At 47.2% G+C, this 18,802-nt stretch overlaps 1 protein-coding gene across 2 annotated transcripts; it reads right to left on the bottom strand.

The window, feature by feature from the left end:
• Nucleotides 1–298: 298 nt before the first annotated feature.
• Nucleotides 299–17,487, bottom strand: Fuca1 (alpha-L-fucosidase 1). 2 transcript variants are annotated; one of them, XM_090335568.1, is made up of 9 exons: nucleotides 17,091–17,487; nucleotides 16,036–16,170; nucleotides 13,048–13,185; nucleotides 10,851–10,956; nucleotides 9,824–10,024; nucleotides 8,180–8,370; nucleotides 5,138–5,237; nucleotides 2,075–2,217; nucleotides 299–1,939 (listed from the first exon to the last, which is right to left on the bottom strand). In XM_090335568.1, the coding sequence occupies exons 1-8, from the start codon at nucleotides 17,462–17,464 to the stop codon at nucleotides 2,077–2,079; spliced, it is 1,386 nt and encodes a 461-aa protein (XP_090191694.1). In that variant the 5' UTR covers nucleotides 17,465–17,487; the 3' UTR covers nucleotides 299–1,939; nucleotides 2,075–2,076. The 2 variants fall into 2 exon arrangements, with proteins under 2 accessions (XP_090191694.1, XP_090191695.1); XM_090335569.1 differs by lacking the exon at nucleotides 13,048–13,185.
• Nucleotides 17,488–18,802: the final 1,315 nt, after the last annotated feature.

Here is an 18,802-nt window from a genome sequence, read left to right as displayed (position 1 = left end):
CACTCCACCACTAGGCCCAACTCCCGCCCCCAGCTCCTCAATACCCCCCACCCCGCGACGGGGGCTTGAACTCTGGGCGCGGGTGCTGTCCCTGAGCTCTTCAGTTCAAGGCTACAGCCCTACCCCTTGAGCCACAGTGCCGCCTTCGATTTTCCCGTGGTCTTTAGTACCCCAGCTGGCTTTGAATGGAGATCCTCAGATCTCAGCCTCCTAAGTAGCTAGGTTTACAGGCATGGGCCACTGCACAGGCACTCAATTTTTAATAATAGAAAATAAAGGAAACATTGCATAAAAATAGGAACTGTAACAAAGCTTTTATTATATATGTCAAACAGTTTGCAAAATAAAATAATTTTGTGTGTGTGTCCTAGTCCTGGGGACTTGGCCTAGGGACTCTCCTTTCACTTATGTGCTCAAGACTAGTGCTCTACCACTTGAACCACAACTCTACTTCTGACTTATTTTTTGCCAGTCCTAGGCTTGAACTCAGGGCCTGGGTTTTTCTCTATCACTTGAGCCATAGCACCATTTCTGGCTTTTTTCTGTATATGCAGTACCAAGCAATTGAACCTTGGGCTTCATGCATGCTAGGCATGCGTTCTCTGTCCCTGACTTTTTGGATGGTAAGTTGGAGATCACTATCACAGGCTTTCCTATTTGGGCTGGCTTTGAACCATGATCCTCAGATCTCAGCCTCTTGAACAGCTAGGATTACAGGTGTGAGCCACCAGTGCCTGGCAGCAGAATAAATTTCTTGCTCAGCGTGGTGGTGCACACCTGGCCTTCTAGCTACTCACAAGTTGATGTAGGAGGGTCACTTGAGCTGTGGGCTACATACAGAAAGGTCCACAAAACACTCTTTATTAGAAAAATGGAAAAAAGCCAGGTATGGTACAGAGGCAAACCTGTAATCCCAGCACCCAGGAGTCTTTGGTAGAAAGTTCTGAGCTAAGGATAGCTTGGACTATGTAGCAAAAAAAGAGGTCAGGTGATGGTGGCTCACGTCTTTAATCCTAAATACTCAGGAGGTGGAAACAGGCAATGTAGCAAGCCTTGCCCCACCCCAACTCCAAAAAAAATTAAAAAAGCTTGGAAAACATCGCAACAGAAAAAGATGAGCATGTTGCTGAATGGCTGTCATTCCAACTATAGGAAGAAGCATAAGCAGAACATTAAGGCATAGGCCAGCTTTGGAAAAAATCTAGATGCTACCTAAAAAACAAAGCAGCCAGGCATCATTTCTGTAACGTTAGAGCTAACTGAGGATCAAGGTTCAAAGCTAGCCTGGGCAGGAAAGTCTATGAGACTTTACTCCAATTAATCACCAAAACCCTGGAAGGGGCGCTGTGGCTCAAGTGATAACAGCATCAGCTTTGAGCAAAAAAGTGAAGAGTCAGCACCAAGGCCCTGAATTTAAGCCTAAGTACTGGCACAAAAAAGAACTGGAGTCACAGCTCAAGTATACAGCTCCTGCCAAGCAAGTGCAAGGTTCTGAGTTCAAACCTCCAGCATTCCCAAAATAAAATGCATGTGGCTGGGCCATCAAAACTGTTCGATATTCTCTCACTGTTCCATGTTCTCTCTTTTTATTTGCTAGACCTGGGGCTTGAACGCAAGGTCTGGGAACTGTCACCAAGCTGCTTTTTGTTTTGCTCGAGGCTATCACTGTACCACTTGAACCACAGTGCCACTTCCCTTCTTTTGTAATGGATCTGAGGCTTACCACATTTTTATTTATTCATTTATTATTTCTTTTTTTTTTCTTCTCGGTCATGGGGCTTGAATCATTTATTATTTCTTTGTGAGGCTGGGATTGAACCCAGGGCGAATGCTCCACGACCTGGACCACAATTCCATGCCTGGATCTCAGATCTTCCACACGTTAATGATCAGTATATTGTATTCCATTTCTTTGAGTAAAATGTGTGGGAAGATGCCCCTGTGGGTGGGGAAGAGAAGTTAATTCTTTCAATAATGGATTTACAAGGGAAACTCAAAGCAACACCCTGTCATCAGGTCCCCCTCTCTGCCTCCCCCCAACCCCCAGCCCCACCATCCTGCCTGGCGCTCTTACAATCACTTCACGTTGGTCAGCTTCACTGTCCAAGCAAACTTCACTGGGAGACCCCAGGCAGGCATCATGGGTAGAGAGATCAGGATCCTGTCTGTGGAATCTTTGGACCATTTCAGAGATTCATGTACTCCCAGCATTGTTACCTGCAACAGAGAAAAGGCAGTGGGCAGGCAAGCATTAGGGAGTATACATTCTGACCTGAGCATGGAGGGACACAGTGCTCTGAACAGGGAGAGGACAGTGTAGCAGGGCAGCAGGGACATAGGAGGGGCCTGAGGAATCAGGAAGAAGAGGCAAGGCCTCCAGGGCCTGGGCACTGTCCCTGAGCTTCTTTTGCTTAAGGCTAGCACTCTACCACTTGAGCCACAGTGCCACTCCTGGCCTTTTCTGTTTAATGTGGTAATAAGGAATGGAATTCATGCATGTTAGACAAGTACTCCACCACTAAGCCACATCCCCAGCTCAGCTTGTTTTTCTTTAGAAAAGTTAACATCTCCCAGGTGCTAGGGGCTCATGCTTGTAATCCTAGCTACTCAGGATGCTGAGATCTAAGAATCACAGTTCAAAGGTAGCCTGAGTAGGAAAGTTAATAAGTCTCCAATGAACTAACAAAAAGTAGAAAGTGGAGCTGTGGCTTAAGTAGAAGAATGTTATTCTTGAGCAAAAAGTTCAGATAGTGCCCAGTTCAAGCCCCAGGACCAGCATAGAAAATCAAAAAATAAGACAAAAAGCTGGATGTGTACTGTGCATGGAAGAGTGATGAGTCTAGCAGATAAACGGTGAAACAGCAAAAATGCCTGGGCCTTGCTGCCACATTCCCAATCGGAGTTTGTAGTCTAGGCTGGTCTTGAACTTGCTAAGATCACCAGCCAAAGTGTGTGGATCAATCCTTAGATCTCAGCTTCCTGAGTAGCTAGGATTATAAGCATGAGCCACCTTGCCCAGCTAACTCTACATTTTTTTAAGGAAAAAAATGTGTGATTTCATTATTTAACATTATATGTTGGTGTATTCGTGCATTAAAAAATCATATTTTCTGCCAGGAACACTGAATTTTCTTATTTGTATTTTAATATACTAGAATGGTAGTACACTGAAGTGAAAAAACAGTAAAAACTGTGACAAAGAAAGGGTTATTAAACCTGACAGTTTGGAAAAAGAAATAATATGAACAGAACAAAATGTGGGTGTCCTATAGTGAAAACATATACACTAATGAAGTGCAGATATATAATGTAGAATAATATACACAATTATAGAACAGCTATCGTGAGAATACCTAGCATTTCATTCAATTTTCCTTTTCTTTTCTTTTTTTTTTTTTTTGTGGAGGTCTTGGGGCTTGGACTCTGGGCCTGGTCATTGTCCCTGAGCTCTTCAGCTCAAAGCTACCTCTCTACCCTTTGAGTCACAGTGACACTTCCAGTTTTCTGGTGGTTAATTGGAGTCTCATGGTCTTTAGGTCTTTAGTGCCCAGGCTGGCTTTGAACCTTGATCCTCAGATCTCAGCCTCCTGAGTAGCTAGGCGTGAGCCACTGTGCCTGGCTCAATTTTTCACTTACAGATTGTTCAAATTACAAATGTGGTTTATTTTTCATTGAATCGAATAATATATTAAAATTCAAAAAAAATCTGGAACTGGTTTGGCTGAAATCCTGAGTTTAAGTCCTAATACTAGTTTTTAAGAAAGAAAGAAGCCGAAAGGGTATCAATGTATGTGAATTAATGCACCTTCTATCTGGCAAATATCATGTAACCCTTTTACTAATTACAATAAAAAAAAAAGAAGAAAGAAAGAAGCCAGGCACAGAAAAGAAAAGAAGAAAGAGAGAGAGAAAGTGAGTGAGTGCTCAGCTGGGCATGGTGGCTCACACCTGTAATCCTAGCTACTCAGGAGGCTGAGATCTGAGGATCAAGGTCAAAAGCCAGCCAGGCACAAAAGTAACAATTCTAGAAAATAAAAAGTGGGGCTTGGCTCAAGGGTAGGGTGGCAGTCTTGACTGAAGAGCTCAGGTGCCCAGGCCAAGTTCAAGCCCCATGACCCACAAAGACAAAATAAAATAAAATTTAAGAGAGAGAGAAAAGAAAGAAAGAAGCCAGGTACCTGGGCTAATACTAGCTACTATCCTCACTATTCAGGAGACTGAGATCTGAGGACCTCGGTTTAAAGTCAGGACCAGGCAGAAAAGTCTAATTAACCATCAGAAAAATGGAAGTAGAGCTGTAGCTCAAATGATAGAATGTTAGTCACGAGCAAAAATGCTCAGGGACAGAATCTGAGCTCTGAGTGTAAGCCCCAGGACTGGTACAAAGAGAGAGAGAGAGTAGGGGTGGGAGAAAGAAAGAGAGAGTAAAAAAGAACGGAAGGAAGGAATCAGACAAAGAAAAGAGAAAAGGAGGGGCTGGGAGTGTGGCCTAGTGGTAGAGAGCATGAAAACCTAGGTTTGATTCCTCAGTACCACACACACAGAAAAGGCCAGAAGTGGTGCTCTGGCTCAAGTGGTAAAGTGCTAGCCTTGAGAAAGCCCAAGGACAGGGCCCTGGCCCGGAGTTCAAACCATAGGACTGGCAAAAAAAAAAAAAGAGAGAGAGAGAGAGAGAAGGAAGGAAAAAAAGGAGGAAAAATAAGAGAGAAAAGAATGGGAGGCGGTAACAATGTCTTAAGAAATGTACTCATTACTGGGCCATGCCTGTAATCCTAACTACTCAGGAGGCTGAGATTTGAGGATCTGAGGATAAAGATTCAAAGCCAGCCTAGGCACAAAAAAAACTTGAGGCTCACAATTAGTCACTAGACAATGGGAAGTGGGGCTGTGGCTGCAGGGGTAGAGCTCAGGGGCAATGCTCAGGCCCAGAGATAGGGAGCTAGCCTGAGGCTGAAGAGCTCAGGGACAGCACCTAGGCCCAGAGTTCAAGCCCCAGAACAGCCAAAAAAAAAAATGTTTACTACCTTATGTTTGTATGTAATTGTAACCCCTCTGTACATTACCCTGACAATAAAATTGAAAAAGGAAGGAGAGAAAGAGAGAAGGAAAAAAGGAATGAATGAATGAGGCGCCTTACCTTTGTAGCTGAGGTAGTTTTGGGGGATCTGATCTTCAAGATTCCATGTTCTGGCCAATGCATAAAAATGGCATAAACAGTTGATCCTCTGGCAGTATACCTGGCAACAAAGAAATACCCTTATCTATGATACCCGGCTTCTTCCTCTACACATATTCTCAGACCCTCCCCTTGGATCACCTACCAACTCCAAGCCCTGCGGTCTGTCACTGCTATAGAACCCGACTGAGGTCTGGAGGATGGAAGGGGTCTGTAAAACTCTCAGAAAATCCAGGTGTTGGTGGCTCATACCTGCAGACCCAGTTACTCAGAATGCTGAGATCTGAGGATCACAATTCAGAGCCAGCCTAGGTAGAAAAATCTGTATCTCCAATTAACCCATAAAATGCCAAATAGAGGTAAAGGGGTGTGGCTCATGTGATAAGAGAGCCAAATAATGTAGGAAAAAAACCAAAGGAGATCATAAGGAAACCACCAACCTCACATGTACCTCCTATTTTCCCTCTCACAGGGTTTTCTAGTTACAGAGGGTCTCCCTGTAGAATCCAGGCTGGCTTCCAACTGCCAGTCCTCCCGTGCTGGGATTACAAGTGTGTATCACCATGTATGGCATAAGTTTTCTCCCCGTCCATTCTTTTTTTTTTTTTTTTTTTTTTTTCCAATTCTGGGGCTTGAACTCAGGTCCTGGGCACTATTCTTGGGCTTTCTCAAGGCTAGCACTTTACCACATGAGCCACAGCACCACTTCTAGCCTTTTCTGTGTATGTGGTACTGTGGAATCAAACCTAGGGCTTCCTGCATGCTAGGCAAGCACTCTACTATTAGGCCATGCTCCTGGCCCTGGCATAAGTATTCTTTAAAACTAAACTGTTGCTGGATATGACGTACACATGAATCCTAGTTCCTGGGAAGGCTGAGGCAGGAGGACACATGAGCCGAGGGCCAGGCCTGGCTGACCATGAGTCAAACAATAAAAACTATACTCTGACTCTCCTGCTAGTTTTCTCACTATTATCACTACAGCCATTTACTGTTCACATCTTCAGAACTCCAAATCCATAAGAGAACAACAGGAGCTATAATTTCCTCTGATTAAGGGAAAACAGACAAGAAGACAAAGTTGTCCTAGGGCTTTTTTTTTTTTTTTTTTTTTTTAAACCATGTTTGGGAAAGAGAATGAAAAAGTTACAAGTAGCCATTCATCCAAGGTTTTTTTTTTTTTTTTTTTTGCCAGTCCTGGGCTTGAGCTCAGGGCCTGAGCACTGTCCTTGGACTTTCTCAAGGTTAGAGCTCTACCACTTGAGCCTCAGCACCACTCTGGCTTTTTTGTATGTATGTGGTACCAAGGAATCGAACCTGGGCCTTTGTGCATGCTAGGCAAGCACTCTACCACTAGGCCAAACTCCCGGCCCTTGCTTTGTTTTTGTTTTGTGCTAATATTGGGGTTTTTCCCCTCTAGGCTGGTATATGCCACCACTTCTGGATTTTTGCTGGTTGACTATGTGAGAAATATAAAATCTCCCCATAATGTAATAGTAACCAATAGCAACCACTCGAAAGTACTTTCACAACACAAACATAATCCAAAGTCTTAAAAGAATGGCCTTTAGAATAGTGCAAGTAGCTGCAGTTTATACAATGGGCTGGAAAAACAGCCAACAGGATGTGCAGTTTGAGTTGGTTCGAGTCAGTGAAACTGAACCTGAATAAGAGAGGGAAATTCCAGGAATAAAACAATAAAATATGGCCAGAAACAAGACATGCAGTCAACTGCCTGTTTAACCAAGTGGAAATTCAATAAACCCCTAGCTGAGTCTTACCTAATGTGATTATAATCAATCATTACTCTGTAACTATGCTTCTGCTTCTGTAACCTGCTTCAGCCGCCCATAAATATCCCCCTCTCCCCAGCCTAGGCGCGCAAGTCTCCTAGGAGACCTTGTTGCCCCGGGCGCCCGTGTTCCCAAGTAAACCTCTTGCTGTTTGCATCCGACTGTGTGGACTCGCTGTTCCTTGGGAAGGGGGCTCCGTCTGGAAGACGTCCCGCTGAGTCGGGGGTCTAACAACTAGAGATAGGAGTCTCCATCCGGGGCTCGGAATGTGGCTTAGTGGTAGAGTGCTTGCCTAGCTTGCGTAAAGCCCCAGGTTCGATTCCTCAGTACCACATACACAGAAAAAACTGGAAGTGGCACTGTGGCTCAAGTGGTAGAGTGCTAGTCTTGAGCCAAAGAAGTTCAGGAAGAGTGCTCAGGCTCTGAGTTCAAATCCCAAGACTGACAAAAAAAGAAAAGTCTCTTCCTCACATCCCAGTCTCCTGAGTAGCTAGGATTCTAGGTGGGAGTCAGCAGTGTCCAGCCCAAAGGGATAAATGTGTTTCCTTTGAGCTGAAGACAGTTGCTTGGTGTAACATAGGCATTCACCATTCTGGGAAACTTTTTTGAACAGTTGGTGCTAGGCACCTTACCTACATTCTCTCCATCCTTTTCTTCTGCTGGTCATGGGGCTTGAACTCTAGGCCTGGGTATTGTCCCTAAGCTCTTCAGATCAAGGCTCTATCACTTTGAGCCACAGCACCACTTCTAGTTTTCTGGTGATTAACTGGAGAGAAGAGTCTTATAGACTCTCATGCCTGAGTTGGCTTTGAACCTCGATCCTCAGATCTCAGCTTCCTTAGTAGTTGGGATTACAAGTGTGAGCCACCAGCACTGGCTCATTTCATCTTCAGAACAGCTCTGTGCAGTATATCATCTCCTTCTGCAGTGGAACAAAGTTGAGGCCTAAAGACTGCCTAACCACAAGGCCAAAGCCAAACAGAAGGATTTGGGATGGGACCCTGCCCTTTGTTGATGCCACAGGAGCACCAGGGAACAGCATTTTCAGTGGGGTAGGGGAGCAGCCACAGCTTGGATGTCGTGCTTTCCAACCTCACTGTCCCCCCACCCCAATTCTGGTGGCCTAAGATATAACCCAATGGGGACTCCCAAGTGGACAGCAAAAGAGCAGCCGCTGGCCAGGCGGGTGAGCGGGGGCCTCAGGGCTCACCACACAGATGACTTGCTCTTTTCCACTTGGACCCTCCACGGTCTGGTGGAGTAGATGGCCTCACCGCTGACATTCAGCCACTTGCCAATAGTCAGAAGCCTTTCTTGGAAGATAGGGTCAATCAGTCCTTCACGAGTGGGTCCGATGTTGAGTAGATAGTTGCCTCCCATGCTTACTGTCTTCACCAGTTCCTACAGAGACAGAAACAAGGCAGACCAAGCTGTGGATGCTCAGCCTGGCAGACATGGGAAAGAAAACCTAAGACACAGTCTTCCTGCCCACCTCCACCCTTTTTAACTTTTTAATCTGGTCCAGGGGCTTGGCTGAACTCCTTCTGCACAAGGCTAACACTCTATCACGTCAGCCACAGCTCCACATCTGGCTTTTTCTGTGATTAATTGAAGATGAGTCTCTAGAACTTAGCCAGGTGCTGGTGGCTCACGCCTGTAATACTGGTTACTCAGGAGGCTGAGATCTGAGGATCCTGGTTCAAAGCCAGCCCAGGCACTAAAGTCCATAAACTCTTGTCTCCAATTAACCACCAGAAAACTGGAAGTAGAGCTGTGGCTCAAAGCACTAACCTTGAGCTGAAGAGCCCAAGGCCAGAGTTCAAGCCTCACAACTGCCCCGCCCACAAAAAGAAGTCTCAAGGACTTTCCTGCCCCAGCCTTGGAACCAATATCCTTAGATTTTTCACCTCATGGGTAGCAAGGATTACTGTGTCAGCCACCAGTGCCTGCCCCTCATCTTTTTTTTTTTTTTTTTTAAGTGCTGGTACTGGGGCTTAAACTCAGGGTATTCACACTTGGCTTTTTCCTTCAAGGCTGGTGTTTTACCATTTGAGCCTCAGCTTCATTTTTGGCGCGCGCGTGCGCGCGCGTGTGTGTGTGTTTTGTTTGTTTTTTTGTGCCAGTCTTGGACTTGAGTTCAGGGCCTGGGAACTGTCCTTGGACTTTCTCAAGGCTAGCACTCTACCACTTGAGCCTCAGCACCACTTCCGGCTTTTTTCTATGTATGTGGTACCGAGGAATCGAACCTGGGTCTTCGTGCATGCTAGGCAAGCACTCTACCACTAGGCCAAACTCCCGGCCCATATTTGTATTTTTTTTTTTTTTGCCAGTCCTGGGCTTGGGCTCAGGGTCTGAGCACTGTCCTTGGACTTTCTCAAGGCTAGCACTCTACCACTTGAGCCTCAGCACCACTTCCAGCTTTTTTCTATGTATGTGGTACCGAGGAATCGAACCCGGGTCTTTGTGCATACTAGGCAAGCACTCTGCCTCTAGGCCAAACTCCCGGCCCCCCATATTTGTATTTTTAAGGTGTAACTTCTAGCATTTTTGCTGGTTAACTGGAGATGAGTCTCACAGGTTTTCCTACCTGGGCTAGCTAAGAACCGTGATCCTCAGGTCTCAGCCTCCTGAGTAGCTAGGATTACAGGTGTGAGCCACTGGTACCCAGCTTCATCAACAAATTTTAATGAAGGAAACAGATCTACTATCTGCCACACTAGACATTATTAGGGCTGACAGTGTGACCAGAGGCAGAGTGTCTGTCCAGCCTGGCTGCACAAGGCCCTGAGTTCAGTCCCCAGCACTGAAACCAGGAGAGAGGGAAAAGCCAGCCAACCAAACATGGGGTGCTTACCGAAATGATCTCAAAGGCAGGTAGGATGTCAGCCAGGAGCATGTCACACCGGTAGCCCCAGGACTTTCTGTCGATGCTCGTGCACATCTCCCACTTGTGATCTGGCAACTTTGAAGGTGTGTACTTATCCTGACAGTTGAAGTATCCGCCATGGTGGCAGGAGCAGCCCTGACCCCATCGGTCATTCACCACCACCTCATCCTAAAGGAAGGGAACGAAGCTGGGTCATTGCGGGGCAACAGCTCCACAGGACAGCCCAAATGGAAGCCAGCAAAGAACACCTATCAACAGCAGTTTTCTAACCCGTTGTGCTCAGGAGAAGACACGGGGCAGCCTAGAAACCTCACACGTGGTGCTACTGCCCTCTAGTGGGAAGACACCAAGGCTCTGGGAATGAAAACGCTTACAGGAGAGGAGACCAGGAAGAGAAACTTGCCCGAGCTCAGGGCTATAGGCAGGATGATGAAATTAGAAGTTCAGTGAGATATGACCAGGAGTTGATGGCTCACGCTTGTAATCCTAGCTACTCAGGAGGCTGAGATCTGAGGATCAGGATTCAAAGCCAGACCAGACAGGAAAATCTATAAAACTCTTATCTCCAATTAACCATCAGAAAACCAGAAGTTGTGCTATGGCTCAAAGTGATACAGCACTAGCCTGAAACATAAGAGCTCATGGATAGCACCCAGGCCCTGAGTTCAACTCCCATGAATAAAAAATAAATAAAGATGAAAAGAAAGCTTATATTCAGCAGCAGGGACTAAAGAGAGACTGCGAAGCATCCATAGGACCTACTGCTCTGTGCTGGTGTTACTGAGATTTCTGCAGTCCTCTGCAATACTACTCTCCATCTTGGCTATTAGTTCATCATTATTATTAATTATAATTTTGATAGGGCTTCACTATGTGGCCCAGGCCCCCTACCTTAGCTTCCAAAGGATAAGATTACAGACATGTGCTACCGCATCCAGCTTTACTTCCTTTTAACATAATATATACGTAAGAGAGAAGTTAGATAATTGTCTACCTTGACAGGACTGTCATTGTAGAGCCACGCAAGAAAACTTGTGGAGTTCCAGTAAGTGTCAGGACATTCCCAGTCCCCATCAGACCAGATCAGATCAGGCCTGTAGCTGGAAGACAGGGGATCACAGTTTATTACCCAGATGTGAGTATAGTAGAGTCCTTTATTCATGTGTGTGCCAGCATCTGGTTTTGAATTCAGGGACTTGGGTTCTCCTTAGCCTTATCTGCTGAAAACTGGTGTTCTACACTTGAGGCCTGCCTAGTCTAGCATTTCTGTTGGTTAACTGTGGACATTTCTGCCCTGGATGACTTTGAACTGCAATCCTCCAGTTTCAGCCTCCTGAGTAGCTAGTATGAGCCAGTGGTACTCAGTCATTGTTCTCTTGTTAGTACTAAGAGAGATGCTGAGCAGGGCAGGTTGCTTTGGGTGACACAGTTGGAGATAATGGAGCGAGAACAGTCATACATGCTGGTACAAATCCTCTGCCCTGCACGGAGAGACCAGAAGCAGGCTTGGGAAAGGCTGCTTCCCTGGCCAGTCAAGGCTCTGGGAAAGACTGCTTCCCTGACCAGTGACTGGCGTACAGTCAGTCTGGTCTGGCTGTGTATCAGCAGCCATAGTCACTGGAGAGCAGTGACCTCATTGGCTCTCAGGACTCTTGCCATATTAATCCCATTGAAGGCATAAAGAAAACAAGATCTAGAAAGATCAGGTGCTTTGTTCAAGCCCACGTAGTAAGAAGAAAGAACCAGAATTTCAATATAATCTAATCTGTCGAGGCCTCTGCTAGTCACCTAAAACCACACCGTTTCTCTGATGCAAGTTTTTGTGTGTGTGCGTGTGTGTGTGTCAGAACTTGAACTCTAGGCATGGGTGCAGTCCCTTAGCTCCCCCCACTCAAGGCTAGTGTTCTACCACTCGAGCCACAGGTCTACTTATTTACCTCCATTCTCATATCTCATCTCCTGAATAGTCAGGATTACAGGTGTGAGCCACTGATGCCTGGCTAGAATTTTGTTCTTGTTCTAAGTGAGGGTCCAGGCAAAGATGACTGCATCTAATCTTCAAATTTCTCCCACCCTGAGGGCCTCCCACCCCTCAAATGTAACAATGGAACTAGGCATAGAGCATGGTAAAGACTATGCTGACAATCTCTTCTGTAAGCCTAGACAGTCACCTTCACTTGTCACTCAGCCCTTATATGAAAGGCACCGTCCCTACTTCACAGCACAAGAACCTGAGCCCACATGGCTCTCTCCAAGGTTCTGACAGGCAGATGACTTGCAAGGAGGGAGAGAGGAGCTTCTGGGCCTTGAACTCAGGGCCTCACACTCACCTTTCTTGCTCTTGGTTGGCATTCTATCATTGAAGCCACATTTCTAGTTCAGCATTTTGCTGGCTAACTGAAGATGGAGGATCTCTGACTTTTCTGCCCAGGCCGGCTTTGAACTGAAACTACTCAGCTTCCCGAGTAGTTAGGATTACAGATGTGAGCAACAGGAAGAGATTTTGTTTCCTTCCATCATGGGGCTTGAACACCAGAGCTTGGGCACTGTCCCTGAGATCTTTACTCAAGGCTAGCACTCTACCCCTGTGAGCCATAGGACCATTTCTGGCTTTCTGGTGATTAACTGGAGATGAGGCTCACAGACTTTGCAGCCTGGATGTGATCCTCAGATCTCAGCCTCCTGAGTGGCTGGGATTACAGGTGTCGAGCCACCAGCACCCAAAAGGAAGAGAAGTTGTGACACTAGCATCCTGGGTTCTGTGGGGATGCTCCAAGTTTACTCCAAGATCACAATGCAGTTGTTTTGAAAAGTAGGAAGAGCCAGGCATCAGTGGCTCACACCTGTCATTCTTGCTCTCAGGAGGCTGAGATCTGTGGATGACAGACTGAAGCCAGCCTAGAAAGAAAAGTCCATGAGACTCTCATCTTCACTTCACCAGCAAAAAGTTAGAAGCAAAAGTGTGAACCAACCATGAGCAAAAAAGGTAAGAAGCGAGGACTTGAGTTCAAGCAGCAATACCAGCACAAGGGAAGAAAAAAAAAAAAGCTAAGAGGAAAGAAATCATTTTGTCTTATTTGACATCTTGTAGACTTTCTTTCATACCTGCCTGGACCTCCCTCCACCTTTGTCAGGGACTTCTAAGATCTCACTGGAGAGAGTGATGAGGTTGCAGCCACTCTATGGCTTACCTGTTCACGAGGTGGTACAGCTCCGGCATTGTCTTTGTATTGACAAAATGCTGGGTTTTGAGGCTGTTTTTCTTATCAATGAGGTACAGTGGATGAAACCACTCCATGAGTGAGTGATAGAGGCCATAGCGGATGTTCCTAAACAAAGACACAGGGAAGCAACTGGCATTAAAAAAAAGCGGGGAGAGGAGGTTGGGAGTTTGGCCTAGTGGTAGAGTGCTTGCCTAGCTTGCATGAAGGCCCGGGTTCGATTCCTCAGTACCACACATAGAAAAAAGCTGGAAGTGGTGCTGAGGCTCAAGTGGTAGAGCTCTAGCCTTGAGAAAGCCCAAGGATAGTGCTCAGGCCCTGAGCTCAAGCCCAGGACTGGCACACACACACAAAAAAGGGGGGGGGTAGGGGATTAAAAGGAATTAACGAGGCCGGGAGTTTAGCCTAGTGGTAGAGTGCTTGCCTAGCATGCACGAAGACCTGGGTTCGATTCCTTGGTACCCCACATACATAGCAAAAAGCTGGAAGTGGTGCTGAGGCTCAAGTGGTAGAGTGCTAGCCTTGAGAAAGTCCAAGAACAGTGCTCAGGCCCTGAGCTCAAGCCCAGGACTGGCAAAAAAAAAAAAAAAAAAGGAATTAACACTGAAGTATAAAGATAAGAGCGAGCTGAATTTTCTCATGTGACCCAGGGACTAGACACTTACACACAGAGTGAAAACAGAGGCTCTAACATTCTAGATCTGGTCAACACCAAGATCTACTGGACATTCAGAGCAGGACAACTGGAGGACCTGGCATTGGACATTGAGTACTGGGCAGGGCAGGAGTTGTCAAACTCACCCTGGAGGCCCAGGGAGTCCTGTATGCTTGGTGAGCCAGGGGGCCTCTATCTCAGCTCTCAAAGCACACCTTGAAAGCAGTCCATGCCCGAGTGACAGGTGAGGCTGGGTTCCCATCAGACTTTCAGATTTACACAAATAGCCCCTCCAACAGATGATATGTTCACAAGTGAGATTGGGAATGGCACAAACACCACTTTCTCTGCTTTTTTTTTCCTCTGACAGTACTGACTCTGGGTCTAAGTCAGGTGCCAGTGGCTCATATCTATAATCCTAGCTACCCAGGACGCTGAGATCTGAAGATCCCAGTTTAAAGCCAGCCTGGGCAAGAAAAATCCATAGACTCTTATTTCCAATTAACCACCAGAAAACTGGAAGTGGAGCTGTGTCTCAGAGTAGCAGCCTTGAGCTGAAGAGCTCAGGGATAGCATTCTCAAGCCTTAGTTCGAGTTCTATGACTAACAACAAAAAAAAAACCTCTCTGGGCCCAAGCATCACCCCTTAGCCTTCTGCTCAAGGTTGGCACTCTACCACTATAAACCACAAGTGCCATTTTCAGTTTTCTAGTGGTTGAATGGATATAAGAGTTTCATGTACTTACTTGCCTGGGCTAGCTTTGAACCATGATCCTCAGATATCAGCTTCCTGATTACAGGCGTAAGCCATCCAATGCCTGGTCCATTTTTCCTTCTTATAGGTAAATATACCCAGACTGCAGGGTTCAAATACCACGTCTGAGGCTAGAGTGTGGTTCAGTGGAACAGCATATGCTCAGCATGAAACAAGGCCCTGGGGTCAATCTCTAGGACCAAAAGAACCAAACTCTGCCTCTGACACTTACACCTCTTTTTTGGAAGGGAACAGTTTAGGGCAACTTTAGGGCAAGACAGTTTATGGTCTCCTGCATAGCTGGGATCATAGATGTTAAAACATGGCACCTGGCATATTTGTTGAGATAAGAGTTTCACTGCCTTTTTGTTGGTGTGGGCCTCAAATCAAGATCCTTCTAACCTTGGCCTCTTGATAGCTGAGATTATTAGTGTGGGTCCCTATACTCCTCCTTTCCTGATTCTTTTTTTTCCTTTAACTGTCCTTCTCAGTTCTCAGCTTGATACACCACTCTCCAAACCCTCCCTAAAAGCTCTGCCTTGATGGCTAAGGAGGGCAAAGATGAACCCTAGTCCCTGGCATCCATCCACATTGGAAAAGGCCCTGCACTGGAGATAGAGTGGTAATCTTCACACCGTTGGCTTAACTGCCCCATTTTAGGTTGACAGCCTTCATACTGAGTCATTCACAAGCCAGGCCTGGCCACAGTTGCTCATTTCCACCCAAAACTGCAGGAACCCTCAGTCCCAACTGCGTGAGTGACACACTGCTGCCATAGTCTATATGCCCATTCCTATTGCTAGTATCCAGCTGCAATGTGCCTGGACCTATGTGCCCTGATATGGAATGCTTTCCCTGACTATATGCCAGATATCTGATGTTTTTCCCCAGCTACAAGACAGCTATAGGATGTTTTTTCCTTGTTATCTCCAGTGTCTAGTTGCAACTACTAAGATTTCCTGCTCCAGCTCCTCAGTCTCCTGTAGCTTATAACTACCTCCCCTGCCTGGGTGCTCCACAAGAGACAGCCTGCCAGTCTCTGCTGACAATAAACCTTTCTTTCTTCTACGTGACTTGTGTCTGTGTGGTTTTCTGGGATGGTGCTTACACACCCAACCAGACATAGCCAGGAAATGGATGGCACTGCTGTAGGCCACATGAAAACCGTAAAGTCCTAAGCACAACAGTACAACAGACCCCAAGACAAGAAGCTCCTCAAGGTACTGGTTAAATGCAACCTTAGAAAATACCCAAGAAGGGCCGGGAGTTTAGCCCAGTGGTAGTGCTTTCCTAACATGCACGAAGACACAGGTTTGATTCCCCGGTACCACATACATAGAAAAAAGCCAGAAATGGTGTTGTGGCTCAAGTGGTAGAGCTCTAGCCTTGAGAAAGCCCAAGGACAGTGCCTAGGTCCTGCGTTTAAGGATCAGGACTGGCAAAAAAAAAAAAAGAAAATACCCAAGAACAGAGAAGGCATGGGAACACCGGGCGACTGGATTCGACTGGATTTGATGAGACAGCAAGGCTGCCATCCACAGACACGCACCTCTCCCGGAGAGCTGCTCCTAACTCACCAACCAAATCACGATGGGCACCCACGTCCTTGGAGTTCCAGTTCCAAGATGTGGGACTCGGCCAATTTGTGAAGCCTTCATGGTGCTTTGTCGTCAGGACCACATACCTGTGTAGAAACCAAACAAGAGGCCGGTGGGTCACAGCTCTCAGGAGGCTGAGATCTGAGGATTTCCATTCGAAACTAGCCCAGGCAGGAAAATCGGTGAAATTCTTATCTCTAATTAACCACACACACGGCCCAGATTGGAGCTGTGGCTCAACTGGTAGAGTGCTAGCCTTCCCTCCAATTGGCCAACTCCATCCTTCCCACTTCCCCATCATAATCACTCAGCTGCTGAGTGGTTGGTTTTTGGTTTCCTATCAGGCAACACAGAGCCCTCAAGACCTCCTTCAGGCCTGACTGGCCCTCAACAATCTGAGTCCTACTTCCCTCCTACACAGGGTACGTTCTTCCGAAGTTAAATCCACCCTCCTAACAGGTTTCAACACAATACAAAGTTTCCTAGCCTATTGTGCCCCAGACTCACAAACACTCCGCCCCCCCACACCTTTCCCTCTCTCTCTTTCACTTTCCCTTTGCATCCTGGAGACATCAAGGTTGAAAAGTACTCACGTAACTCTCCCATCACCATCCAGGGAGGACGAAGTGGCTGGTGGTCCCACTTCTCCACCCCTAGGCCCAGACCAGACTCCAGCCCCCAGATTTAGAATCCGGGGGGAGGAGAGGGCTGTCCATCCGGGCGGGACATGGCGGGGCTGGCGGCATGGCCCAAATGCAAAGGGATAGGAGCAACCGCTTAGCTCCAGCCTCCCACTCTAGAGATGTGGACCGCCGCCCTGAAATCTTCATTGGACACTAACACGGCCCCCTCACACACGCCCCCAACAGACGTGCAGGCTCCTGAGATCAGGGGCACCACGCTCAAGTCTGCAGCCGTTAGGAGGCAAACGCAGAGCGCCGGGGGGAGGGGGGCGCCCTGGCCGGACGCCCAGCCCCTGTCCCCTCGGGCCGGGGCCCGCACTCACTTGGCCCCCGAAGCCTCAAACAGGTCGGCCCACTGTTCCGGACGGAAGAAGCTGGCGGTGAACTGCGGCCCGAAGTCCGCGTAGGTGAAGCCGGGCGGGTAGCGCTGGCGCATGAACTGCTGGTAGCGGGGCTGCGGCTGGCCCTGCCAGTGCCACCAGAACCACTCGCTGCCCCACGCCGGCACCGAGAACACGCCCCAGTGCACGAACACCCCGAACTTGGCGTCATCGAACCAGCTCGGCACCGGCCGGGAGTCCAGGCTCGTCCAGTCCGAGGTGTACCGGCGCGGAGTCGGAGAGGACGACGTGGCCGACACCACCACCGGCACCAGCCCGGTGACCACCAAACACAACCAGCATTTCGACTCCCGCATCGCGGCTTCCGCATCTGCACGGCCTCCTCCTCCTGCGCAGGCGCGGGCGCGGCAGCCCCGCCCACCGGACTGCCGATTGGCTTAGAGGTTATTGAAGAAAAGTACGGGGCGGATCAATCCCGACAGAGACACAGAGGGAGAGCGCTGTTCTTTTGTCGCCCTCTGGCGTTCAAACGGAGAAAATGCAGAAGGAAGGCTGTGTTTTTAGTGGCTGGGGGATTGAAAATTCCTTCTCCTCCCCCCCCACCACCTCTTCTCCCCTGCCCCAGGCCCCCCCACCCAAGGACTTAACTGTGAGGTTAAATATCAAAGCGCGGGCTGGGAGTTTGGCCTAGTGGTAGAGTGCTTGCCTCGCATACACAAAGACCCGGGTTCGATTCCTCAGTACCACATATATAGAAAAAAGCCAGAAATGGTGCTGACTCTCAAGTGGTAGAGCTCTATCCTTGAGAAAGTCCAAGGACAGTGCTCAAGCTCAAGCCCAGGACTGGCAAAAATAAATAAATAAGTATCAAAGCGCTTCAAGTGTGCAGAGAACCCACACTAGTTCTTTTTGCTACACCAATCCTGCAGAGGTAGGCTGAAGCCAGATCGTGGGTTTTATTTAGTGGGCAATTGGGAATCATAAGGAAGACACACACACATACACACGTAGACATACATACATGTATCTCTCTGTATATACATCTATATCTATATCTATCTATCTATATATATATATATATGAGATGGATACTAAATTAGATTATTAGATTGGAGGGTTCTGGCAGAAATAAGTGATACAGGAAAATGAAAAGAAGTGGTTTTTTTTTTGTTATTTTGTTTGTTTGTGGTGCCAGTCTTGAGGCTTAAAATGAGGGCCTGGAGACTGTCCCTGGGCTTTTTTGCTCAAGGATAGAGCTCTACCATTTGAGCTCCATGTCTGGGTTTTGGTAGCTAATTGGAAATAAGAGTCTCATGGACTTCCTTGCCTGGCTTCAAACTCTGATCCTCAGATCTCAACCTCCTTAGTAGCTAAGATTACAGGCATCAGGTGCCACTGTTGCCTTGTGGAAAGAAGAATTTTGAGGTAATGAGAGGGGGGAAAATGATGATAAAAAATAGACAAATATGGTAATTTTGGCAGTTGAAGGTTTACTGAGCCTGCCTTGGGAATTCTGAGAAATTTCAGACTTATTTAACTAAAAATGAGCCTGGGGGATGGGGAGTTTGGCTTAGTGGTAGAGTGCTTGCCTACATGCACAAAGACCCGGGTTCCATTTCTCAGTACCACGTACAAAGAAAAAACTGGAAGTGGTGCTGTGGCTCAAGTGGTAGAGCTCTAGCTTTGAGAAAACC

Source organism: Megascapheus bottae, chromosome 6 (assembly GCF_031878675.1).
Source record: "Megascapheus bottae isolate mThoBot1 chromosome 6, mThoBot2.hap1, whole genome shotgun sequence".
Taxonomy (NCBI): Eukaryota; Metazoa; Chordata; class Mammalia; order Rodentia; family Geomyidae; genus Megascapheus; species Megascapheus bottae.
This window is presented reverse-complemented; position numbering and strand designations above follow the sequence as displayed.

Excerpts from the sequence above, each read along its gene's own strand:
- Fuca1 (XM_090335568.1), bottom strand. The coding sequence starts at position 17,464 with ATGCGGGAGTCGAAATGCTGGTTGTGTTTGGTGGTCACCGGGCTGGTG. Across the intron at positions 8,371-9,823 it reads CTGCCTTTGAGATCATTTCG|GAACTGGTGAAGACAGTAAG; the intron begins GTAAGCACCCCA and ends CTGTCTCTGTAG. Across the intron at positions 2,218-5,137 it reads AAACTACCTCAGCTACAAAG|GTAACAATGCTGGGAGTACA; the intron begins GTAAGGCGCCTC and ends TCTCTGTTGCAG.